The sequence below is a fragment of the Athene cunicularia genome (genome assembly GCF_003259725.1).
Source record: "Athene cunicularia isolate RWA chromosome 1 unlocalized genomic scaffold, athCun1 chr1_part1, whole genome shotgun sequence".
Taxonomy (NCBI): domain Eukaryota; kingdom Metazoa; phylum Chordata; class Aves; order Strigiformes; family Strigidae; genus Athene; species Athene cunicularia.
The window spans coordinates 124789073-124816938 of NW_020799091.1; the positions used below are offsets into that span (position 1 = coordinate 124789073).

The 27866-nt window shown below is 38.9% G+C and overlaps 1 protein-coding gene across 1 annotated transcript in view; it reads right to left on the reverse strand.

Annotated features, from left to right (window-relative positions):
• GSK3B (glycogen synthase kinase 3 beta) overlaps positions 1 to 12960 on the reverse strand; it is a 94292-nt gene extending 81332 nt beyond the window's left edge. The window contains exons 1-2 of the mRNA XM_026847066.1: positions 12873 to 12960; positions 12061 to 12254 (exon numbers count right to left, since the gene is read on the reverse strand). Coding sequence (XP_026702867.1) covers positions 12061 to 12254; positions 12873 to 12960 — 282 coding nt within the window. The remainder of the gene's footprint in view (positions 1 to 12060; positions 12255 to 12872) is intronic.
• Between the last annotated feature and the right edge of the window lie 14906 nt (positions 12961 to 27866).

The following is a 27866-nucleotide window of genomic DNA, read 5'->3' on the forward strand; positions in this document are numbered from 1 at the left end:
CATTGCCTCAACTAAAAATTATCAGCTCTTACCATCTTCCAATTTTATAACTCAGAATTGCTCACTATTTATAAAGTGGTGTTCAGCAGAGCACCACAAAGATAAAAATTATTTAACCCTATTTTTAGGAATTCTTCAGAAATCTGTTCTCACCTCAGATCTCCTGCTCTACATCCTGTTATTCCCTGTCAGATTTCATCTGAAATGTGCTCACACAGTTGCTCAACATCAGAAAGCAAAGCAAGTGCATCCGTGTAAGACACTGAACTGAATCTTCCTCGTGTTCCCCAGCCCATGCACTACATTTTGGAGCAGTCAACTCCAAAATGCTCACTTCCACGCTTACTACTAATTCCCACGTTCAGCAGCAACACATCTTTTTAAAGTTCCCTCCATTATTTACAAATAAACTCTAACTTTTCCACTAAGGTCCCTTACTAGGTTCACACAGGCAACGTGAACATCCACTATGAACTTTCGCTTTGGGAAAAAAAAAAAAAAGGAAAGAAAAAAACCCATCTTGTAGACACTTGCAGCAAGAGCAATGCTATAGTGGATATCACAGCTGGGAGCTCATGCAGAAGTACGTGTGTCCCACCACAACACCCAAATAAGTTACGTTGTCCCATTTCAGGTACTAAGTAGCCTGCAACAAATGATTTAATCTATAATCAATCAACATGCTTGCACTGTTACACTCATCTGGTATAAATGACATGCCTGGTTTCAAGCCCCAAAAACTTGGTACAACCTTTATGACTCATGTCAGTTGACATTAAACCAAGAGGCATGGAGAAGGGCCTGCAAACTCAGTCTGATAAACTGATCCTTGGGCAAATCTTCAAATGAAGAAACAGAAGCAGATGAATCTTTAAAAGGCATTAAGTCAGATATTTTGCCTTCATCCTCATTTGGTAAGATTTAGGGGGGAAATCAAGGAGGGAAATAAACTCTGAGCTCTCCTTGACAGAGTGACTTTTGAATTTTTAAAAAAAGTAACCAAAATTAGATCCAGCTTTTCTTTTACATATGCATTGTTATGCTTCAGTGATTCAGACTGGATGTTTGTATTTTGACTAGTTAGTTCAGGACTAAGCAGTCTAATCACCATGGCTGGGCTTTCAAAGGAACATTACAGATGAAGAGGTGAAATAAGCACCCTTGTTGAGCCTGCAACAATTAGACCTGGCATCAAATTTTAGAAGAACTACAGAATATATAGTCTGGGTATCTGCATCATGACACATATAGGAGCCTCAATTACTCATCCCAGTTCACAGTAACAGGCACTACATAAAAAAAAAAACCACCCTGAAGAAAGCAGACTGCATTCTACTTGGGTAAACATCTGCAACATATATTTAAAAATACGATAAACACCACACCTCACATTTCACCTAAAGAAGAGTGGGTCCCTTCCTTGCTCCCATCCAAGAAATACACAATGACCTCTTTATTGACATCACTCCTTATATTTTAAGACAAGTATCAACACAGTACCAAAGCATCAAGCACCGTAATTAGAATTTTCCTTAAAGGAATAAGTTTCTCATTACTTTTCCACAAATATTTCTTATTTTGGGTTATTACATGATACAACTCTTACAAAGCCACTCAAAGAAAATCAGATGCAGTTTTAATTCTTGCAGTAGATCATACAGGAGTCTAAGTCACCCAACAAAACCACACTGTCACCATCATCCTTTACATTTAGTCTTGGGCACCATATACCAAATTTCACTGCAGAATGCAGACAGAAATGTGAGGAAAAAACAAAAAACCGAAGTGGGACATAAAGCCAAAATAAGCTTTTCTCCAAAAAGTGCACCGTAAAATAGCAGAAAAGTAATTCCTTGTATTGTGTAGGCTAAAAATAATTGCATTGGTCACTCACATCTCACCTTACTAGCTGTCCCAGGGACCAGGAAATACCTAAGTCACAGGAAAAACGAGCAGTGTTGCTAATTCTAGCATAAGCCTGTCTGTCTGAAGTGCCTCTGCACTGTAGATGCTTGACAAAACATTTAAAATAGCTTCCTTTTATTATTTTTCCATGTCTTCATACTACTTTTCAAAGCAGCAATGGGCAATGCATATTGCCTTTAGCAGCAAAGAAAACAATCATCAATTTTATGGTTCTCAAAACTTTGAAAACTTCCCAGAAGGAACATGCCAGTTGGTTCTAAAATGTCGTGTCTACTCAAGAAAAAGTGGCAATCAAAAATTACTCTTGTTCCCACATTTCCTTAAACCTTCTGCATTTTGTTTGCTCAATTTGGAGGTACACCTCTTCAGGGAGGAATACAGAAAGCAGCTCATTTACAAAGTTTTAAACAAAGCCGAAAGGGCTGATCTACAAGACAGTGCCAGAGGGCACAGCACAGCTGTCTTGGTGACACATGAACAAAAAGATCTGCCTCCTCGTTGCTTCACGAAGTCTCTATTGAGCAGCAGGTGGATCTTTTCTGTCCTCCCTATGTCTCAGATTTCATCAGTTATGCCTTCTTTCCCCTCAAGTGTATAGTTACCACAGCAGAATATCTGAATAAATAACAAATAATGAGTTCAAAAAGGATACAGTTTGCCACCACCTGATTTAGCAGCCAAGTATGTTAAAGAAAAATCTGTGTTCACGGGCAAAAACTGAAGCCAAATTACTTCACAATATATTCCAGTCATGGTCTAAGAATGATGCGTTGCATGAAAGATAATGTAACTAAGTAAGAATAAAGTAAGCAAGTGAGAGCCACAGGTATATAATATTGCTAGATGTAGAAAGTGTTTATGCTAAATCTTCCATGGCCAGGCAATCTCATGCTGTGGGAGTTCTAAGAAAGAATACACAATGGTACAACAAAAAGCCTTAAAGCAACTGCAGGCACCAAACATTCTAGTAGTCTCAAAAGCACCATTTTTATCTCAACAAGCATCAGCTAATCTTCTATTTATACTCTATACAATACTCTTCTCTCTCCCTAACTGGGAGACAGGTGTAGAAGGTTCCCACTAGGGCATCATTTCCACCCAATATCCGCTTTAATACCCAAGCTCTATACAGCAGCAGCCTTACCTAGCTCTCAGGAGCATTAGACATGCCTAATCTCCGCCTGTTCATCTTAGCTAGAGCTGCAAGATGAAAAGAACTAAATCGAGCTTAGAATTTGTGTACAACCTCACACAGCAGTGTATCACTAAATCCCTGAGCTTCAGAAAGACTTCAGGAATTATACTGTGACTTTTTTCTGCCTTCACAAAACAAAAAGCAGCCCTCCACTTCCAACCAGTTGCACACTTAGAAAGGCTACTCCATTGCCACTTTATTTGTAAATGAGAATGAGAAAAGCAAAATTTGCTCCATCAGCTTGTAATCCACAAACTCAGAGATGCATAACCAATGTGAGGACATATTCTCAGGCAAGCAAAGACATACAGTCTCCATGGCAATGCTACTGAAAGGCTGCCACGGATCTTTCCATAAAACACCACGTCCACACTTTTCACAGCTGCTTTCAAACACCAGCATGGCACCCCAAAAATGAAGAGTATTCAAGTCAGCTTTCACCTCAGTCACAAAGACCTATAAATATGTGCCGTATGAAGTCATGCAAAGACTCCCTCTAAGCAGAAGGTGTGACCAAAAAGTAAAACTTTGATTTATAAATGTGAACAGTAAAGATGTTATCCCTACTGCATACAGAATTACTGTTTCTCTGTGCCAGTCCTTTTCAACTTTGCTAAGTGCCTGGGAAGTCAAAGGAAAGTAAAGTGTCCTTTTAAAGTAGAACTTAATTTGACCAGGATCAGGAATTCTTCAACTATATTCAACTATACTCACACAGCTCCATTATGCTGTCGGTATGTGGCAGAGCTACAGCTATTTATGTGCTTTAAACTACACATTTCCACACCTTAATGGGTTTGGAATTCTTTTAAACTGTAATCTTCACTTTGGATGTCAATATTTTAAAACAGCATCCCTACGATGTTATTCTTTTTTAACCTCTGTGTCTCAAAGCAGTCTCCAGTTTAATTTAGGAATATATATGAAAAAAAAATATTTTATGGAACATATATATGTATTTCATGAACATCAGACATATGAACTGACTTCCTTTAGTAGATGTGAGACACAACAGGAAATAAACAAAAGCATTATTACAGCAGCTATATTAATTATCTCGACCAGTGGGGCACTTTTTATGAAATTTTAAATATATCTTAAGGTTCTTTTTGTCATTCAGTAGATTCATATAGGACAGAAAGGTTTCATTTTAATCTCAAGTTACGCACTAGAAGTGGACAAGATGAGAGAAAATTGACTACAAGGAGCTACCTTGTTTTAAAATCCTTGGTCCTAGTTGAGGGAGTACCACAGAAAAACTTGTGGAAATAGAAAAATTCAAAATCCAAAGTACATTCACCACTTCAACTGGAACGTACCTACACAAATGCCTCATCCACCAGGTAGGGGACAAAAAAGCCCTCTTGGGCTCTTCTGATTCCTCCCTTTTCAAAGAACACATTCTTATGGCAGGTATTTCCATACTAACATGTAGGTTTCCACATGACAACACGTAGAAATGCATTTCTACATGCACACAGAGCCATATCTGCAGATGAAAAGCACTTCTTCCTCTTCCCTAGGCCAACTGTAGCTGGATGCTGCTGCATTCCCTGGGCAGCAATTTTCAGTCCAACTCCCCAGCAAAAAAAGAAAATGAAAATCAATACCCTTAATACAAACTCCAATTCATCTCCATATGCCAAACTGAAGACCTATTTTGCATTAACACCTACTATGCATCCAATTCATTTGTCGGATTAGAAAATACCTGTAGAAACCGTCAACACAACTATAATTAATTTTATCATATAGACTTTAACATAATACAAAGTGAAGAAAATGTTTCTTAGCCCTCTTAGAGCTCTTCTAGGCTACAGAAGTATGTCCAGGGTGGTTTCAGCTGATACAATGAACTGTACTCTGCTTACTTCAGACTGCCAAAAGCAAAGGTACAAACAGATTTTTGGTTTGCTAGCAAAACGCAGTGTTTGTGAAAATTGGAAAATGGAATGAAGCACAAAGTTGTGAGTGAGAGTTCAGGTATCTGTACCCAGCCTCTTCAGTGTGAACAGGCACTGCAACTTCAGTTACAGCCAAATAACAGCTCTGATAAGCTAGCTGTCAGAAGACAGACAGATCAAGTATTGCTGTAAGGAATGCTATTATCTTTGTAAACATCTCTGACAACCTGGCTAAACTAAGCTGGACCAGAGTTACAAGCGTGGACTCCGTACAAGAATTAAAGAAACTCTCTGGAACCGAACATAGCCCTCCAGCTCTTTAGAAGATGGAAAAATACCCTGAACACACGCCCAGGCATTTCCCATTCTGCAAATTGTATCTGATAGCCCCAGTCCTTAAGAGGGACTGCACCTCCTCAGATGAGGATAGGTAGAACTAGAGGAATAGTTTTGAAAAGGCTCTGAGTTAGGCTCAGTTGTCTTCCTTCTGCTAGTTTTACAAAGTTCATAATATTTTCTAGTGTCACTGGAAAATATTTTCAGCGTTCCTTCCCCACTTGTGAACACAAGCCATCACATTAAAGTACTCAGAAGAGATCTGTTGTTCTGGGTGCTCTTTCTAGCTATTCAACAACAAAATTAAGGCATCCTTTTAAGAGTGCCACCTCCATAATGGTCTTATGAACAGTGATTCACTGTTTGTCAGATCTTCAAAGTAGCTAAGATGTGCAAGTCCTCAAAGACTTAAAAGAAAGGTGCTTAAATGTTGTTATTATTTCTCATCATAATGTCTTTCCTTTGTGGCTTTTTATCCCATGGGTGCTTCCAACTCAACTGAGATAGCGTAAATAAATAAGACATTCTTCTGAGAGAAGGCCTTACAGATTAATGTTGGAATATTCAACAATCCTTAAATGGAGATATGAAAGTGCTCAACTAGCTCACACACAGAAATTAAATTAACAAAGAAAGCGCAGTGCTTAGTGCAGTGGAAACCTGTGCCAATGACAAAAGGTCACAGAGAAAGATGATCATGAATACACCAAAGCAGGTCCAACCTCTACATTGTATTCAAGTCTTAGAGCTGACTTTAGATGAAGGCAGTGTTCATTCTAAACCTCTGTGATAACTTCCAAGTCCTTCTCTAGAAAGGGGTAAAGTACCCCACTTGGACATTGTGAGCTTGAAACAGTCTACAGCTCAGGCACACACAGATAAAGGAAGTCAGAGTTCTATGCGGTATCTCAATTTGCAGCAGTAACAACGGCTTCTCTTCAACTATACACTTAACATTCTCATGGCAAAGCTACAATACATAAGAATAGGAGCCTGGAAGATGGATTTGCTAAAACATGAAAAGAGAAGATGCTTCTTACATCCTGCCTGAACCTGGTGAAGGGAGATGAAAGCTGGGCTGAAAACAGCAATACCTTTTCCCTTAAAGACTTCAAACTGGGTTCCCCAACATGTATCAAGAGGTCGGGTATCAAACTCCTGTTTGTCACTCTATAGACATGACTACTTATAGGCCAATCTTACAGACTGAAAAAGAGACTTGTTTTAACTCCTATTTTTACCAGGTTACTAAGTACATCCCTCTTCAAAACAGATCAGCTATATTAACAGTGACCTTAGTACACTGAAGCCTTTTTTCAATATAAAGCTACTATCTGCTGTATCTTAAACAGCCAAGGATAACAGAGAGCCAAGAAATAAGCCAGGGAGGATCAGCCAAGAGTGGAATTAATTAAACTCGATTTGAAGCTGGACTCTCACAGTGGTCTGTTAACCACTGAAATCCTGAGAGCAAAAGATATATATCTCATTAGTCAACAGATTCATGCTTTTTCTACATTCATGTTTACAGAATGACACCTTCAACCACAAGCAGAGATGCACAACCTATTAAGAAAACTGGGTCAACTTTAGATTGTGAATGCTTTAAACAGAAAAATTCTCTTGAAAAGTTAACAGAACTTAGGAACCTAAACATCTAGTCATTTTTCAATGGGAATTCTTCCTTGGGGCTTTACACTTTTCATGTGAACTGCTACGATCAAAGTTGCTGTAATTAAGTTAACACAAACAGCAGATATGGGCTACTTTGGAAAAGGATCTTTTTATACTTAGCAGCTTGATGTATTTAAGGCATTAAAAGGCTGCTCTTTCAGAAGCATTTCAAACAGCTCACAAAAGTACACATACCCAGCAGAGAGAGAGAAATCAGAACCTCAATGTAGACTTATTTTTCCATCCTGCTGCTTTATTGGGTTTTAAGGCTCAGATTAACACTGAGATTTTACATATTAAAAAAAAAATAATTGTAGAAATAGTCACAATATATATTCTTCCCATGGCTAAAAATAGAAAAGAATTCTGCCTACTATTCAGTGGGCTCAGCTTCATCAATGCAGGGCTTCACATTTATGGACCATCAGGGCCCTAGTCTGACATCCTCTCACACTCCAGAAGATCTGCCTATTTAAATAATTCAGACAACTAAACCATGGTCACACACAATTGGATTGCTAAACCTAGCCAGTCCCTGAATGATTTGAGAGACTGGATGGCATGAATGGTTCTCGTTACAGAATTTGGCTTTCTCTTCTGCACACTTCAGGTCTCTGTGAGGCCATTACCAAGAAATGTGATGCCCAGTCTAAATTCTCTGAAAAGGTGCAGAATTATTAAGAACTCTCTTCATCATTTAAATGGTGACAGCCTAGTTCTAAAGCAGAAACATTAAGTACTGCAATTCAGATATGAAGCATTTAAGTATTCTCAGTCAGTTGAGAAATATTTCTAGCAATTCATGCATTCATTCCAACAGGATTTCTTAAGAATGGGCATGGAATGACAGAAATAACAAAAACTAGACTAAGAATTTCCTATTTGTGCTAACGTACCTGCTTGCTTGTTATTGTTTTTTTCTCAGAATCAGACAGCAACGTGACTGCCTCTTCATCTGAAAAATATTCCAATGAACATGCCAACAAAAGCAGTGCAAGAAAATGGATACTACCAGTATTTACTTTTCAAGCATCACAATTAGGCTGTGTCAAGTTAAGGGCATGCACTGACACATGGATGAAAATAATTGAAAATTTTATTAAATAATTTAACTGCACCTATTTTTATCAGTGTTTTGGATGAGGATCTACTCTTATGCATCTGTGGGATAGAAGCAGCAACACAGTAGAGATCTGTGAAAGCTGAAGCATAGCCTTTAGAAAATTCTGCCATTGAAATGGATTTTGGCCCAAAAAAACTTGTGAATAGCTGTCTTACACCATTTTTTGAAGAGAAACATCTCTCCTACCCTTGTTAAATTTTTAACTGAAAAAAACCCAAATAAAATATCACCCTCTATACTGACTAGAGACAAATTCAGTGCTCCCATCGATGAACAATATGTAGTTTGTGAACTACTCACCCAAGTATCATGTAATTGTCCAAAATTACATTACTTAAATTCCTCACTTTATACAAATATCTAGCTTAATGAAGGCAGAAGAACTGCAAACCAAAATTAAGCATAAATCTCTGTATTTTTTTATTTGTTCCCCTCAGCCATTTGTCTCTATCCCTAGCGTACCAATGCTATTGCTCTAGGTTATGCTGAACTCTAGAACAACTCATTTTAAAACCCACAGCACTTCAGAACTGCACTGCCAAGCTTAAGAAACGCTCAACTGCGACAAGGGAATAAAAAGAAGTAGGAGAATTGCAAACTATCTTTACCATCACAGAAACTGTAATATTCAACTCTTTAGCAAAGATTTTATACTCGCTTAGTTCTGGCATAGACCAATGCTGCTTCCACTTCAGTGGTGGCTGATGAGGAACTTGTCATAGCAATGGAAAAGGAAAAAAGAAAAAAGACAACCCCCCTCTGGAAATTCCAGCTTTCAAGTTAGCTTTAAACCTGGATAAAAGTATCTCAACTTCCTAACAGAGATCTAAAAATTTGCAACTGTGGTGCATTTTCCAGATCTTCACAATAAACCCCCTCCACATTCACAAAATGCAGAAGGAGGCTAGAAGTTACACTCTCTTGGGACTTCCTAAAGTTTCTGAATCATGCCCTTTAAGTTTCAAGACTTCTTGCTGGTTTTTCTAAAAGCATTTTTTTTTTTAAAGAGCTAAATCATAGCAAAGAAATTATACTGCATGTACCGAGATAAATCTGTCAGGATACAGAGATAAGCAGGCACCAGCTTGAAGCGCACAATTTAAAATTTCATTGATGATCTAGACTTCAGGAAGCATCTTTCATGTATTACTCTCCTCTTGTTCCTTCACCACCCCTGGGATCAATGCAGACAGGTATGTCTTAAGTGCTCCCTCTCTTCCCTCAGCAGTTGATAAAGTTGATTTAAATCAAACAAGCTACAGCCACCTTTGGCTACCTACAATAGGGTTTTCCTCACTGCTGCCAAAGCAGGGGTGTACTTTAATGAGAGGGAAGAAGTGGCAGATTTCTTAAGGCACTCCATTCACCAGGGCTTGGATCTGGACTCGGGCAGCAGTGTGAGGGTGGCAGCAGCCCAGCTGAGCTGCACACCACAGCTCAGAGCTCTCAGCAGAAGAGCTGGTCCTCTCCTACGCTGCTATCAAACTGTACAGCCAACAGACATTCAAAGTTCCCTGTTTAACTGGTGAAGTATCTGATCCAGCATTTACAACCTACATTAGATATTCCCAAAGAGTAACATACCCTGAAGTAATTGTGTGCTATTCTTGATATAAGATACATGTCTCTAGCTTCCAAATCTGTCCAAGCAGAGGCTTTCATCCAGCCTGGAGGAATTTACACCTCCTGCCAACAGAACATACACTTCCAGATCAGAATGTGAAAAGAAAGTGAGGAATAAACTGAGGAATGACAGTAAAAACTAGGGAGCTGAGAGCAAAGGTAGATGATGCTGTGCAACTGGGATACAAGTTTGGGATAAGAATATGAAAAAATGCATAACTTGGGTACCACTGCAGATGCAATTATGAAGTTTAAAAAAGTATTTTTAAATTAATGCTATCTATCTGTAAATCTACACATGCACTTAACATTAATTCCACCTAGTTTAGGGGTATTAAAGCCTCCAGGTACTGGATCTTCTCAGCTTATGTCATCATAGATAGGCAATTAGTTCAGAGTCCAAACTGGAAACACCCTACTAAGCCTTTTGGTTTAGCTTTTTTTTGTTAAACAAGAGGGCTAATATTCAAATGATGTCACTCCAAATAAATATATAGTCAGATAAAAAAACTCCACTGAATCAACTCCTGAAACAAAAACAATCAAAGAACTACGTTTTATTCTAGATGCCCTATACAGATTTACTAGAAAAAAATTAAGACATCACTTAAGCTATTAGTATTTGATGGGTAGGAAATAAAATGCTCGGCCAAGTTTTCGACACTCTACACAACCTCAAAGTCATAAGACTAAAGAAATAAAAGGTTTTGGTCCAAAGCACTAGCTGACATCCACCAAGCATGACATGGTAAGGGGAACATCTCAGCCTTCCACCTAAAACTGTGCAATGGGAAGAGATCAAAAAGCTCTTCTAAGCATGGCTAGGTTTAGAGTTTCTGTTATTCTACCTCTTCCATTCTTCTAAAATAATCCACTCTTACATCCTATTGCATGCTCCCCCAGTGCTAACTGCCTTCAACACATAATATAGTCCAGAAATAACTCAGATGTAAGAATAGTGTAGGAACTTTACACTCCTTTCTCAATTAGAAGTTAAACAATGCTGCATGATTACATTAATTTAAACATATCTTTCCTTTTCCACTCTTCAGCTAATGCATCTGTGATATCCTGATGCCTGCCGTGATGACAGCATCAATTTCAAGACTCAAGGAAGAGGCACACACCAGTTCCTTCAAAACACTTCAGAAGAATGATTTTGCTACCAAAACAGGATGCAAATTACAAACATTGCCAGTGAAGCTAGCTGTGCATGAAGTTTTACTGAAAAAATGAGAAAACTGAGATAAAAGCATCATCCAATAGCCTTTAAAATATTTCTAAAATTAACTGTAAATATCAAGTTGTAAAAAAGAAGTTTCAGATAGCTGATTTTTCTTAAATATATACGCTTCAACTTTTTATTTTTAAGCTCGGATGTTTTTGTATCTAGACCATGTAATAAATAAGATTATCCATGGCATGTTATATATTGTCCTTATGCTTCTATAGTCATGAAAGCTGTGGCCTTCAAATGCAAAAACCCACACCACTGATTTCAGATGCTAAAACCAGTAGCTTTGCTATCATCTTGCACAAGTTTAGCTGCAGGCTGTAAGGGAAAGTCACAGTCAAGCACACCAAGCAGAGGACTAACAGCTCTGATGAAGTTGCTGATGGTCCTTAACTTTTATTTGGTTTAAATATAACCAGATAAAAATACAGCTTTTTGGAAAGCTACTTGTTTAGAATAAAGAACCACTGGTCTATTAAAACCACCAGAACAGATCACATTTATAAATTGGATAATGAAGGGAAATAACTCTCCTTCAGTTCAAACTGCCCTAGGCTCAGTATTTGTTATCTTTTTGCTCGACATGGGGATTTTCCAATTTACTCAAATACAGCCTTCCACTTTGTCGGCGCAACAACCCAAGAACAAAGCCCAAAGGCTTCTATTCCTTCTGGCAGATTAATTACTAATGACTGGAGAAGAGTCTGTGCTAGAAAAAAGTAAGCATAAGACAAGGTCTTCCCTTGTTTTCACAGCTCATTGTATGAAAAATCTAGCCTGCAACCTGGAAACACCACCACAATATCAAATCGGCATTTTTAGCTTCCTGTATTGCACTAATCCAAGTATTTGTAACTCACTGATTTTCAAGTTAAACTACATCTCTTTATCATTAACCATCTGTTTAATCTTTAGTCCTGGAAGTTTTTATGTGCATTTCTGTGCTCCAATGAAAATAAATTTAAAAAAAATAAATCAAAAGCATTGCCATCAAAGACATGGAAAATGAGATAACATTCATGAAAATATATAGGCATAGGCTCACCTTAAATCTTTTATCCTGCAGGACTTTCTTAATGGCCACAAGCTCTCCTGAATCACAGAGTTTGGCTTGATACACAACACCAAAAGATCCATTTCCAATCACCTTGGTGTCTGTGTAGCTAACTTCTTGTGGTCGGTCCGGACCTTGTCCAGGAGTTGCCACTACTGTAGTCACTTTGCTGCCATCTTTGTCTCCTGGGAAGCAAGAGATACATAAATAATCAAAATACATGCGTAAACAAGATGACCAACAAGACCGAAATAGAAGAGGGTAAGGCAAAGATTTAAATCAGCATGTGTATTTGAGTATTATAGAGAAAAATAAAAAAACCTGCCAAAATGCAAAGAAAACACTCAGCATATATTTTACTGAAATCTTTTGACTGAAGTGGTTATAATTTATCTAAATTATTGCTAACAAAAATATTTCCTTTCCAGAAGCAGATAGCTCAGCTATAAAATGTGATGCATGATGAAGGCAAGTACTTATTCCTGCACCTGAATAACATAAATGGTATTAAACAGTGTTGTTTGTGTTACCAAAATGAAGCATTTCCCCATACTTTCCTGTAGCTGAAGAAACCAAACTATCAGTATAGCCTGCAGAGCAGCACTCTGTCCTTTATAAGCATGTATCCAGCAATAAAAAACCAGAAGCACTGACAAAGTTTGTTATAAACCCACCTACATGTGAAACTTCAGCTTGCACACACTAGGAAGCAAAACCTGTCAAAGCTGACTGTGTGCACCTGAAGCAAAACCTAGGAAACCTTTTCCAGCCATATTACCACCAAAAGACAAAGCTGCTACTACCTATTCTTAGCACCACTGTTGTCACTAGCGGTGCTTCCCCTTGTTCAAAGTCTGATTTTGTTTGCGATGGGACCAAAGTTTCAGGCATTTTGCAAGCACACGCTAGGCATTTATTGTCCTTCGGTTACAATGGCTCAGGTTACAGAATCGAATAAGGCTACAAGAAAAAACAGAATCTGCTGATCCACAGCAGTCACTCTGCAACTCTACAGAAACTGCTTGTCATATCTGCTTATTAAGAAACCTTCCTTCCACAGCTTCCCCAGGGAGTCTCTTCCCATCCTTCCCTACTCATGCATTTAGAAAGATTTTTGTAACATGTAGTTAAGATCACCTTTAGTACACTTTAGGCAAATCATTCCTTGTTCCACTCCCAGAAGGCATGGGAAAATGGCACAGCTCCCCCCTGCCCTCTTTCTCCCTCACTACCCCTTTCAAACATCTGAGGGGTTCTTGCAAAAGAAGTTACCACGATGGAGAAATTATTTCTTTCAGGGAGCTCCCCCCCTCACTGCTAAAAATCTTGCAGGTACAGTACCCAAAACCAGACCTTGCAGAGGAAGCTCCACCCAGCATGCTGGTGACTTCTCATGCCTGACTTACACCACACTTGTTTGTACAGCCCAGCACAATGTTTGCAGCTTGTGCAATGCTGCAACCTGGTTGACTCATGATCAGTTTGTGTACCAAACTCTCCTCTGCAGAGGTGCCGCCTGTCCAATCCTTGTTCACTTTCCACTTACACACCTGATTACTCTTATCAAAGCCTAATAGTCTGCATTATGCCCTGACTGAACTGCATCCAAGGTTACCTAAGGCTCTTTTGCCTGCCTGACACATCCTTCAAGTGCAGAATCACCACCAGAAGGAAATCCCTTTCATGATGCTACATGAAGTTTATCTAACAAATTGGTGAAAACCAGTGATCCTGTGAGATTGCTTAAAAACCCTGCAAACAGCCATTAAATATGTCATCCTAATTTTAACCTGAACCTTTTGTTATGCTCAAGCAAAATAACCAAACCATTTTGGATGCCTTTCAGAGCATTTCCAGCAGTTCATCGTTTTCCTAGGCTTCTTATAAGAAAATTAATTTGAAAACTTCAGTCAAGATACACTCATCTACTACTACTTCTTCTATACCTGTAAGATCCAGAAGAAAAGTAGGTTGGCTTGGCATGATTTGCTCCTGAATAATCCACATTAACTGTTAGTCATCTCTTATGTTGCCTTTTAGGTTCTTAGAAATTGTTTGCTTTTATGCATCCAACTGCTCCATGAAACAAATGAACCAATTAAAAATAAATAAAGCACATTAGTGCTAAGAGTGCCAATTACTTGCCAAGCAATACACAGTAGGTATAGCCCTTCCACAAAATATTTACAAGAAGGTGAGGTGCAGATTTACACATTTGAAGAGAAAATGGGGTGGAGGGGCAGAGGAAAAATGAAAAGAGAGGAATATCTGCTCTGAGGTAGAGAGAGAGAGAAGTATAAATGGAAGACAACTAAAGCTGCATGGAAAATTCACCCTCCTCTATTAACTGTAAGAAATAAATGGAAAGAAGCCAGAAAAAAGAAAGAAACCTTTTTTAGGTAAGTAAGTTGAAAGTGTAATTCTGATAACAGGTCTGCATTTTATTTGCCTGATTATTCTATGATTGGCATTCTAACTCAACACACAAATAGATGACATCTGCTTTACTGCAACAAGCCTCATTTAAAAAGTAATCCCCTACTTCCCCAATTTTCTGGTTGTTGTTTTTTAGTGGGTTTTTTTGTTTGGGGTTTTTTTTGTTGGTTTTTTTTTTTTGTGGGTTTACTTTTTTTTCCCTTGGTCACAAGGCCAGAGTATCAAGATTACTGTTAATGAGGTTTATTCCCCTCTTTCCCAAAAATCAAGACTACTGAAGTCTTTGGTTGGGGGGGAAGTCCCCTGCAATACTGATTCAGATTTGAAGTACTTGGTATCAAGAGATCCGCTGTGAGGACACTCTTCAGAGCTTCAATTCACTTAAAGGTCTCCTCAACCGCAAAAGCAAACCTTGAATTTCAGGCCACGTCAGGTGGTTCTTCCCAACGTGGCTCTGCAATGACCTGGCCAACTTCTCCTGAGTTCTGATGAGAAGCCAGTCAGCTTTACATCCTTTCCTTTAAGTCCATGGAGAAACAGTTCCTAAGTGAACTTAGTTATGAAAATACTGAGTACCAAAAAATGTAAGCACTGACACTTTAATTAGCTACACCAAGAAGTACTTTCTTTACCAGAACCTTACAGAATATTAAGCTTCCTAGATACTTCTCCATTTCCTTCTTTCAATAAATAACAGCTTTCACAAAACCACCCACAAGACACTGTAAGGACTCCGACTTTTTTTTTTTTAAAAAAAAAGCAAGCCTGTTAAAGAGTTTCAGTTATATTCAATTACTGAGTAGCTGAACCTGAGAGACTGCAGGGGTAAAATTCACCCTGCACCTTTGACAGCTTTGATCTCAAAGAGCAAAACATCTCACTGCTTTTCAAAGTATACAGATGTGTATTGTATCACAGCAGCACCCAGGGGCCACAAGCCTGTTTTGCCCTTCACTCCACTACGCAGATGTTCAAAATACCATACACAGTTCAGAACGGTTATCCCAGTTTTTATTGTCTGGACAGCAAGAGTTGTCTTGCCAGCCAAACAGCATGTAAAGGAGTTCACTGAACAGCTCTGGGAAATACTGGTTTTAGCCGCCTCAGCATGACAAAAGATAGCGGAAACACCCTTTTCCAGCAATCTTCAGTACCTCCAAATTGAAACTCCCAACAGCGAACACCAAGAAGCATTATACCACAGCAAGTCTTAATGAGAAGCCTAGACATTTTTCATCTCATCCCTTTCACCTCTTATTTTGTTTCAGACCGTCAGACTTAGTGGCCCCAGTGGATAAGCAGGCATTGTCAAACACATAATACCCTGACACCTTTGATTGTAGGTCTACAATAGAACTAGAACATTAAACTGAAAAACTAAGGAAGGATGGATCAGACACCAAAACTCTGTGCTCTTACAGCACAGCTCTCATCGGGAGAGTCACCAGTCTTTGTCCAGATGAAGCAGCTTTCTGGGACCGACAGCAACATGACCTACCTTTACTGTAACAAAAAAGAAGATTCATGTGACGGTAAAACCATCATCCACATTTCAAACCACCTTTATAACAACCAGGACAGAAGCACAAAGAAGAAAAAATAAAGAGCTATCAGTCTGTAATACACTTTTATTTGCACTTGGTATGTTCCCTGTAAACCCTTAAAGCATTTCCTCATACTATTTTGATGCTTAACATCCATGACGTGGTATTTAGGGGTGTTTTGAGGGAAAGATTATTCCAGAAGTCTGAAGTGCAACTGAAGACAAAATCCAGACATTTTAATTCCCAAATGCTCTGATCTTTCTAGCTCACTTTCCACCTTTAGCACATAATGACCGTAAGGGACAAATCTCAAGCATTAGGTAAAATCAGTGGTTTGAAAGCAGAGCATACTCATCAATCTGGTAAGAAAAGAACATACTCCATTTATAGGAGTTTATTACAGCATCAGTGAAAGCACTATTTTCCACTATTTTGGTGTAATTTTTGAATGGCTCATGTTATAATTCTACCTAATGCAAATGACCACTTACCCTTGCAAGCTAAGTATTAATTCAATTTTGTACACAAAAAAAGTTGACTATATTCAATTCCATCTTCTGTTTATACAACTCACCTATTAAACCAAAATTAACATAGATCAGTATTATTCTAATGAAATACATATATGGTTTGAGAATAAAAGGCATGCATCTCAATTTAAAAAAAAAGTGACAGATCCCAGGTGAGACAAGGGAATTTGCTACTGGACAAGAATTTCATCACATAAATAACTCACCAGCTATAGATTCCTACCACTAGCTCAAAGCTGACTATCCTACAATTGTACTGCACATATACTTTTTGCCAGTGCCTAAACACAGCTGTCAGTCAATAAAATTCACTGCAGCCCTCAGAGACCATGAAATACGTCCTTCGCTATTGATCAGAACTCCCCCTATGCCTTCTGTTGACTGGGCCTGGATAAAGTCCAAAATTTTGTCTGCCCTACATCCCTTCAGCTGTTTAGCTTCTGACTGAGCACTACAAATGCACGTTAATGCACACAGTCTGAGATCTGTGATTCTTTCTTCTTTCAACTACATATACACCCTCTTCCTCCTCTGTTTTGAAGTTGAAGGGAAGAAACAAGGAATTAGTAGGATGTTTACAGCTGCTTTCTTCCTACTTCAAATGTAATCTCAATCCTTTGTGCTGTCTACAAAGTCTTCCCCTTTTCCTCTTTCTTTTGACTTTATCACCTCTTGCTTCCCTCCTCCAATTGCTACACTACTCCTCACTGGCATGCACACAGGTCCTCCCCTTAGGTGTTACTTAGGTTATTTTTAAGTCCTTAAAAAAAAACCCCAAACCCAACTCACAGACCTACAAACACTCTCTACAACATCTGGTCATGTAGTTGTCTATCTCCACATAATACAAGTATCTTCACTCATCCGATTTAATTCTCAGTGTCACCTCCCTATTAAGATATGGCTCAATATTAAGTCAGTATGGACTACTCCCCTTCCCAAGTGTAAGGCTTCTGCACCCTCTTTCATTTTAATTTGCTCAATGTTCAATAAGTCAACAAGTCACTTCCGCAGAAACCCTATACTGCTGGGTGTAGCTCTTGCCAATTTCAATAGGTTACAAGCAGCAGCTGACATGACTATCTATAGAGAAACGAGTGATCAGGAGGGGATGGAAATCAATCAGAACTGCATTGGCTTTTTTCAGTCATTGAAAAGGTCAAAAGATTGGAATACTCTGTGAAACAAATGTCTTAATAGAAAGCACAAGAAAAGTTATCTGCTAGGATCTGATGCCAACCATCAAATCAGGCTATGAAATAAAACACCTGGCTTCTTAGATATCTGTTAATGGCATGTGAAGGAAGGAGGTCGTCAGCTGCTCTGAGAGTCTTCAGTGTGAGCAACATATGCTTGAGGCAATATGCTGTCAGCAGTAGAAATCAGTGCTATATGGCATTTTTCTAATTATTTTCCCTACTACACTTTTTAAAACATTGATTTCACAAAATGCTAATAATTATGAGCCAGTACCGGGGAGAAAGCATAAAAATGGTATTGATGAACTGTTTTACTGGACAGCTTCCTTTCTTCATCAGTGAACTGCATGAATATTACCTAGTGGGAGACAGTAGAAGATCGAAGTGAACATTCTAGGAGCAAGTCAGGAAAAAAATGAGGGAATTGAAGAAAGAAGTCTAACAAAATACAATGCATTCTGCTTTTTAAGTTCACCCCAAACAAAAAGATTCCTTGAAATTTCAAAAATAGCTCAGGTCAAGCAATGAACAAAAGCCTTTAAGTGTGCCAATCATCACCCAGAGAAGGCAGAAACAGTCACTAAATATATACATATATACACACACACTTGTTTTAGAACAGGAAATGTCATCTGACTTCTTGACTGTAACTGAATACTGCAATAAAAGAGTGGCCATCAGACGTTACTTAAGATGAAAAGAATCTCATGATTTGTATCCAAAGATTTTGGACGAGCTAGCTAAGAAGTCTGAGAAGTGATGTTGAGTTTTGAAAGGAATCAGAACACTCCAAGAACATAAAAGGTGGATGGGATGATCCATATGATCCTGTAATTTTGGCAACAATGTCAGATTAAGTATCATAGCAGCTACTGTGATAATGAATAAAGAAGCAATAAAGTGGTTTAATAACTGGACTGTTAGACTCCATATTGTTAAAGAGATTATAGGTTCATTTGGAAAGGGAAAAGAAGCACTGATGCAGCAAAAACAGTGACTTATGCAGGGTTTCTCACTTGTTACCACATATTAAATTAATGAAGAAACACATATACAGAAAGAAATGTGATTATTAATCAAATTATAATACAGTAGCCCAGAAGCTTCAATGTAACTATGATCTAATAAAATATAGTAGGAAGCCCCACCAGCATTAATTTTTGGCCTCACATCAACTACTTTTATCAACAACCTGAAAGAAAAGCTATGAAGTTCTCAGTCACAAGATTTAGAGAGTTATGTGCAGGGTAGAGATCTGTGATAAAGCAGCTGGCCTCTCTTTGTAATCCAGGCACAAACTGGGTGGAGGGATCCAGAAGCCAAGGCGATAGGCCATACAGCCAAACCAAGTAAAGCTATCCAAAAAGTGGAGTCATCAACTCTGACTTGCAAAGCATCCTGACAGACACAGAAGTGCCTAAGCATAACATTGCTACTGAGACCTAAAGCACTCCTGAGATGTATAAGCAGGGAAACATCAGCCAGGAAACAAAACAAAAAAACAACCTAAAACACACCAACTTTCCTATTTGGTATCCATGCAACAGCTACTGGAATAGTGGACCCACTCCTGATAGCTAAAATTCAGGAGTGATGATTCAAAACACTAGAGATTCAGAAAGAAACCACAGGCATTGTAAGGTTAGAAAAAAATACATTGAGTGAGACTTTAAGAGCTCAAACAATTTAAGTGAAAGAGAAAAAGCTGAAGGATTGAATCTAAAAGCTACCCGTTTAAGGAACAGACATTTCAGAGAGGGCTCTGATCCGCAGGTGGCTAAGATACTGCGCATAATGACTAGAAATAGAAATTGCAGAAGTTTGGGACAGAACTGTGGGTGGACAAAATTAGCAAGGAAATTATTTTTTCTAAAAAACTCTTAAGGTTATTTTTGCAACACAGATTTTTATTTTTGATTGTAATCTTTTCTAAAGCATACAGTATAGCTGAACTGCAACTGCTAGACTTGAAATAAGAAAGCCTGCACAGGATGAATGTAATGACTGGCTGGATCTTATGAAGGTCAGGAAGGTTCCACTATCTACATAAACCATTTTTTTCTACCCTGCACTAATATAATGGTGTCCTAGCTCAACACCAAGTATGCTGCATTCCACAACAGTCAAAATCTGCATTCAGTTGAAACAACAACATAGTAAGCGATAAATGATGCAAAGGTGAAATAGCCATTTTTTGTCTTTATTGTTAATGGTCAAATGATAGTCACAGTTACCTACATGTCAATTCACTTCTGATAGGTTCAATGCAGAAACAAATAATCAGGCCAAATTTAAGCAAGAACTGACAAGTCAAAGACCAGTAAGGTAAAAGGTTTTTAAAAACACTCCACCTTAAAATCAAAGTTACCATTGCCTCTAGCTAGACACAAAGGAAGAGAAAAAAAAAAAAAATCTTTCCATTTGCACCAACTTTAGATGTCAATCAATTTCAAAATCTTCCAGGAGGCAAAATCTGCAACCCAAGAAAACTGCTGGTACCTCTGCATTTTGCTCAACAGCTTTTAAAACGGCAATACAAATTCAAAGCACTAAGTGCTATGCAGGAAACAAGTAGAAAAAGGAGTAAAAAGTAATCACAATAGCAGTGACTGACTTGTCTAGTAAAAAACCCTATACCGTTACTAGGAAATAAGCAGTAACAATTCAGAAAGGCAATATAATTTTATTATAAAAATGAAATAGTGTGTAACTCAACTGACCTCTGTCTTCATGACTTTTTGAGGTCAGTATGTCACAAAGAAAAAAGAAACTAAATACATTTCCAGGGAAGTGTGACAAGTAATGACATGACTCATATGTCTATATTTGATACAATAAACACAGATTACATTAAGATGCAGAGACTTTATTTTTTCCTATTGTTTATCTGTTAGAAAAAAAAAATATCCTAAAATTCAACTGAAGAAACAGCATCTGGATTTACTGCATCTCAGTTCATTCATTCCAATGCCACCAGAGCTTTAAGTCTCCCTTTAGAGGTAATCATAGTTTTTTGGAGGGGGCATTCAGTTCTCTCTTGTTGAAAGCTTAATGCTGAAGACTGTAAATAAGCCTTTAAAAAATGAACAGGGTACCTAGCAGGTCCCAAAACCTTTACATGACATGTTTGTTCAAATGTCCACTACAAGGTCACATGAAGCTCTAAGGCACTGACTTTCTACAGATTTTTAGATCTTAACTAAGGAAGCCAAAGCAAGCACAGCACATTGACCACACAGTTGTGCTAGTTGACCCCAGCTTAAGCTTGACTCTGAACAATTTAAAACACAAAACAAAAACACATGAGGAAAAAGGATGGGAAGAGCCCTGTTGATCTACCCCAGATGCCTATCACACTGTCCATCAGATGACCTCCTGGAGCCAACTATGGCAGATGGGATTCCAACAGCCAGCTACTTAGCCACCACAAAATCCCAGCAGGTTACCATCCCAATGATTTATAAACTAAGCAGCTGAACTCAAAAGGGATGTTTACTTGCAGTATCTGAAGAAAGGATCCATCTTACTAACACCTTGACTGCATAAGGTGGTGCCCACACCTTTCTAAGGCACATCTAAGGCTTGTGTTAATCATCTCTCTCAGCTTGCTTTGAGTACTCTTTCTGCCATGGCAAACGGAGCGCAACACAGTGAACTTCTAAGCAAGAAAGCTTTCTCAAGCTGCAGTTAACACTCAGGTGGGGGAAAAAATCCTGCCCTATTACCCTAGGGAGCACCATTAAAAGAAATCTTTTTCTGGGACTAAACAAAATATCTACCAGAACACTTAAACCTGAATTTCTGCTTTGGGGAAAAAAAAAAAACAAACCAACAACAGAAAAAAAAACAACCACAACACCAAACAAACAGAAACATACAATTAAGGTAATTTAAACACTGGCTGCCGGTGGGGTATCATAAGCAGTCTCATGCTTATTAACAAGTTATTTTTAGTAGGCACTCTTTCTGTTCTCCTCTCTCCCCACCCACATGCAGACAAACCCACCCCACAAAGGTTATTTAGCTATATAAATCAACTTTAAATTTAGATAAGGTGATTCCACAGATTAGGAAGCAAGTACTGAAACAATCATAACAGCATTTGTTTTTATTATCTCAGGTCAGGTCATTCTTGCCCCAAAGACCTTACAGATTAAACGCAGCACAAGAGACAAGGACAGAGATAGGGAACGAGCAGAAACAGTATGACATCATTTTAGCATGAGACTGTGGCTTCAACAGTATCTCCTTTGCTATATAGCTCCAAGTTAATTGCTAGCTGAGAAATTCAGCCTATACAGTACTATGATTTCTTATTTGAAGTTTCCTTTAGTTGTCCCTCCCTCTTACATCATCAGGGAACATGATTTAGTAAACATGTGCCAAAGACAACTATAGCAGTTCAGCTGACAGGTAATAACTTATAAAACCCCTGTAACTGAGCCCTGACAGGGCACTGGAGAACCCCAAGTTACAAACAGATCGTATTTACCCACTTGTTCGTGCCATTCAACAGCTGACCCTCAACGAGTCTATCAGCATCTTCTTGCAAGGCTGATATAAATCCATCACTGGGCACCTACTGACCTGACTACTTTAAAAGCACTGTTGGACACTCCAAGCCTTCCTCCCCTCTAAGACTAACAAATGATAAGCAGCACATTTGGGGAATTCCTAGAAAGCCTACAATCTTCTCATCGAAATACCTGGTATGATCTATAAATCCTTCACTAAAGTAGTTTCTCATAAACCACTTCGGTAGGCTGTCTACTTGCTGGAGACTTCCCTGACTCAGTTTTAACTGCATTTGTTAGGTTCTGAATCCAGTTACATGTACACATGTCACCTAGCCAAAAGTACATCTCTGAGAACAGGGATAATCACTGCGGTTTTTTCCCTTTTCATTCTCTCTCTGTATCCACTAAAAGGTTTCTAATGCACAAGACTGTGCCATTAAGCAAAACCCACAGAACAGCCACCTGCAGTAGCTGCAAGTTGCCAAGACCTCTCTACCACACACAAATTAAGAGCATCTTTAGACATCTTAGAGGGAGTCTCCATTCTTCTACTGGAGTTTAAATAAGAAATCTTTCAATTGTGTTTATTACAGCAGTGCTTAAGCATCAAGTATGAATAGGGACCCACTGCGCTAGGCACAGCATTGGGAATAAGAGCCAGCTCCTGCCCCGGCACGCCTGCAGCCCAGCCTAAAGAGCAGACAGACAGACCTAGGCTGAGACAGTACAGCCCACAGAGGAAACAGTATATAATGGCCAGTTGTTTCAGGAAAGTGTCACAGTCATTTGAGGAGAAAGGAAGGAATGAAGAAAGAAAAGACCTAAAAGGAAATAGACTAAGAAAAAAAGTGAAGGAAAGGAACAACAAAGAGATGGAAGGGGGGGAATAAAAATACCCCAGCACGAAAAAAACCCTAGAATATCATAACCATACTAAAAAGAGAAAAAGCAGAAGCAAGAGCAGATTCAAACAGAGAAGAGAATCTGGAGCAGTACTACTATCAGATTAACACTGGACAGAGAGAGCCCCCGAACGAGCTTTCCAAACGCATGAAGCACTTGTCACCATCACCTCAAGCAGCCCAGGCTGGCAGAGCCTCTAGGTAGTTCTCTGTGGCCTCTGCAACCCCCACCAGGCCATAGAGCTAGGGAGGAAGGAGCAGGGCAGAAGTAGTGTGTAGTACCAAATCTGCTGGAGTCTCCTTGGCAGGGTCCCTTCTCTTGCACTGCTGCAATTATCCATCACAGCACCTCATCCTTGTCACGATTCTGCACTCTCAAACCTCAACGTTTTTGTCTAAAAGAGAGCAATTACTGTATTTATTAGTAACATAGGTGGCCTTGAAAACCCAGGTGCAATGAACAGTAACAGGCACTTGAACCTGTAGTTTTCCTGGGAGGGCATAGGACCAAGTTCTCCCTCCAGACAGAGTCCTGGGTTCTGATACATTTTTCTATTCTCCAGGACACAGGACTCCTCTCCTTTTTGCTTCGCAATTTCTCCCTTCCGCCAAGTACCCCACAAACGGTTTCTGCCCTACTAGGACTTGATATGTTTTCTCACTCTCCAGCTTCACAGAACACAGGACAGCAATACAGCATGTAGTTGTGATGCTACTCCTTGTAAGACCGAGAAACAGCATCACAGACCTACAGTCCAACCTAAAGAGTGAATTAGACTGAGAGCAAAATCACAGTGAGAAACAGATTGTCTGGATTCTGATACAGCAGCCAAAATCCAACAAGACAGACAGATGAAGCTAGTTATAAACAGACATTTATTTGATGTCTATCTTTTAATATTGGAGAAGTAAGAAAATTGCCAGCTGTTCAGAACCAACATCCCCCTTGTGTGGGAAATACAGGGGGGGGAAAAAAAAAAAGTCAGAAAGTAAGTAGTAGCTCTGAATCCCTATGATAAACCATGACCTGTGACTGAACACTATTCTGAGAGTGAAAGGGGCATTGCAGCCATTTCTACAGAGAGCAAAATCAAGTTCTGTTACACTGTTCAATTCATGCTGCAGAACACAGACCAGCTCTAAGAGACTACACAGCCTCCATGTCTGTCCCAAGTTACTGCTTTAGATTACACCACAGAACTGCACAGAAATAGAACAAGACAGTTTAGGTTAAAGATGGTTTTGAATTCAAGGAGAGCATTATCTCAGTTAACATTAAGAAACTGCAGGCATGCCATCAGTGCAATGCAGCTATTCTCCATGGCAGGAATAGCTATCTTGGTGAAGGAGCTCTTATTACAGATGAGACAGCATTTTAGAAGCTAGGTGTGTAAGCTTTTCATCGTTGGCAAGTGTTGCTTTTTTATTTATTTATTTATTTTTAAAGTAATAATAGTAGTAGGGCAAGAAGAGCAAGACAACTGAGTGTTGGACGTGTCTAAATCTATTTAAGGTAACCAGAGAAACTACAGCTCATTTTCACATTATACATAACCTGATCAGGGTGGGGGCTACTGCCAAAGAGGATGGTCTTCCCACCTTCATGCTCCTGCCATGGCAGATCTGGCAATCCCGTAGCCTGTGGATGAGTCAGTTTAGCTTACTGATCTGACAAACTAATCCATCTCCAAAATAAAACAAGCCTCACATCAGCAAGCTGAACCGACTCATCTTGAAGACAGGCAGTTGTTAGGCCTGACAAGGGGAAGAACAGCGAACAAGACTGCTCCTTACTGCCCATGCTCCCAGGTAAACCATGCTTTGTGTAACCTAAAGACACACCCTTTGACTCCATGGCAGAGCTGCAGCCTTGCCAAGGAGGCTGCCTTCAGAAGGGCGGTGCTGATCCTCCCATCCCTCCTTGTGCCCTGACACAGCTTTGCGCTGGTACCAGGTATCAAATAGCTGCTATCAGAGGCTGAGTGGGATCAGAACTGCATCTGGAGGAACAGAACTCCCTGCTCTAATTCACCCCACTGCAATGCAAGCGCTCAGGCTGGCAGAGGAAGGAGATGGAAGCAGGCAGTTAAAGCCTTAAAATGCATACTTTAGCTAATAAAATATTATTGTCTCCTAAGGCTTCTTAAACCCATTAATAAATTTATTTTTCCTCTCTCAGAAACAATACACCTACTTCAATAAGACTTTTTTTTTCCACAGTGAAAAGGACAATAATGTAATTCAAAACACAGAATATGTTTCCAAATATTTTATTGCAATATACAGGTTTTACTGAAACAAAATCCTACACAATGGGAATTGGTTTTCTCCACAAAGAAAAACATGAACAAAAGGAATATTTCTCCTCGTAAGAACGAGCCCAGACATCTGGGGATTCAATTCCCTTCTGCCAGCACATGGGCAGACCAAGGCTTTCGGGGACAATCTCTACACATATAGCTTGAAAATTATCAAAACTGTTTCTGTAATGGTTTAAGGAAGACTGCTGGAGCTTGAAATCCTAAGAGACACAGGTATCTGGAAACAGGGAGTTTAGGAAAGCAGCATTGTTTTAGCACAGCCTCCTCTCAATTATACAGGGAAAAAAAAAAACAAAACAAAACAAACGAAAACAAAAAAACTGGCAAAACCAGACTTCTCCAAATTCTGCCAGTTTCCATGCCACACAGAGTATCACTTTTGAAGATATGATTAAAAAGAAACTAAGTGATACTAAGTAGAAGATAAGCCTAAAAACATTAGAGCAAATCTTGAGAAATTAAACATTTATCTATGTCTACAAAAGTTGTATACCTATCTAGAAGTGGAGGTTTTTTGAAGAGCTGCTGTTCCAAATCTATGCAGGTTTTGAAAGCACCCAAGGCTTTCTCACCAGCAGTGCAGCAAGTTTTCTTAATTAGAAGCTTGACTGTCTTTGAGGGAAAACAGACTGAGGTCTGAACACTGCTAGATCTTCCTTCTCTTCTTACATATACCCTCATCCTAGGAATCTCAAGCAAGATAAACCAGGCATTATGAAGCCAAGACTGTGGGTAGATGCAAAATATTTTCATTTCTAGAAGGTGGTAATAGAGCCTATTATTTCTCTACTGCTGCTAAGACTGGAGAATAATGGCAACACTTTATCTTGGTCCAGGTAAGGAGGCTACTTTCAATGCAAAAATACAGACATCCATCTCAGAAGAAAGTAAAGACAGAGCAGCAGTCTAATGTTTTTCTGCAGACAAGGGTTTATTTACCTGGCTCAGAAGACAGTAACTAACAAAGCACTTTGAGGAATAAAATTTCTTTATTAGAAAGGCTCAGATAGACAAAAGATACTCAAATATGGAATCTATGAAGATAAAGGAAGCACATAAGAGAGAAGGCACAGGTTCATCTATCCCATTTTCCCATCTCTTAGAGCAGCAATTCAAGGAAGAATATAAAACAGGACAAGCTTGCAGGGACAGCTATCCCAGCACACTCTCCCACCCCCCAGCTACAGGTGGCTTGGGAACTTCCCAAGCCAGAGGCAGTATTTCTGGATTTTTCTTTCTGACTTTGCAAACCCAGCCCAAGATTTGAAGATACTATACGCAGTAAGCCAACCAACCATTCCTGAAGAGGCATAAGAAGTGACGTCTCTAAAGCATATCAGTGTCAGGGCAATCTAGTAGAAAGCTGAAATTTTATCTCAACATCAACAGTAGCAAGTAGCAACAATTCTGTTCCAAGTCCAGGATGGTTAAGGTATCTGCATACTAGGCAGCATGCAGGCACTTTTTACTATGCAGGCTTAGTCTTCACTTTGTTCAGAAATTCATCTTTCATCTTGGGACTGGACAGAAACAGTATTATGTAAAATTGACATCTTTAAACAGACTAAAGTAAGATCAGAAACACTTAGCATGAGCTTGGGAACAGCAGTAGATCACAGCGACATAAGATAAAAATCAAGTAGTGTTTACTTAAGAGTTGAGAATAAAGTAATTCTTGGGAAGAATTCAAGCATATAGGAAATGCTTGAATGCTTGCATTTTGGTGGAGACAGGAAGTAAAGTCTTGAATAGAAGGTATTTTCCACAGTAGCAGCCATTCACCCAAAAATCCACAATGAAATTATATTAAGACATTACAGCCTGGCACTGTAGCAGAGATAATGAATGCATAAATCAAACTTATCACAGAAGGATTTGGGCAAAGGCAAGATGGGGCTCATCTTCTTAAAAAGCTATGGCAAAAATCAACAAAAAAGCAGAGAAATCTGCTTGTGTTTTAGTTTAAATAGTTATTACAAAATACACTTCTTTCTTCCTTTAGTAGTAACAGTCTTCTGAATAAACATGTTTTTCTAAGGATCAAAACAGTAATTGCCCCTTATCTGCCAAGAAATGAACCTGGGATCCTGTTTTCCTTTACACTTGCATATAAGAAAATATTAACATTTCACTTTAGATCCTTGATAAATCAAGCAGCACAAAAATTCAGCGTGCAATTAAGGAGAAAACAATTCCTTTCCCAGTATTTTCTTTGATAAAAATGACATGTAAATGAGCTGGCATACAATTTTGGAATTAGTGATAATTTTTTCAAAATACTTATGTCCTCTGTAAGGTGACCTGAAAACACAATCTACTTTTCAAACCAATTATTGCTCCTTTTAGTT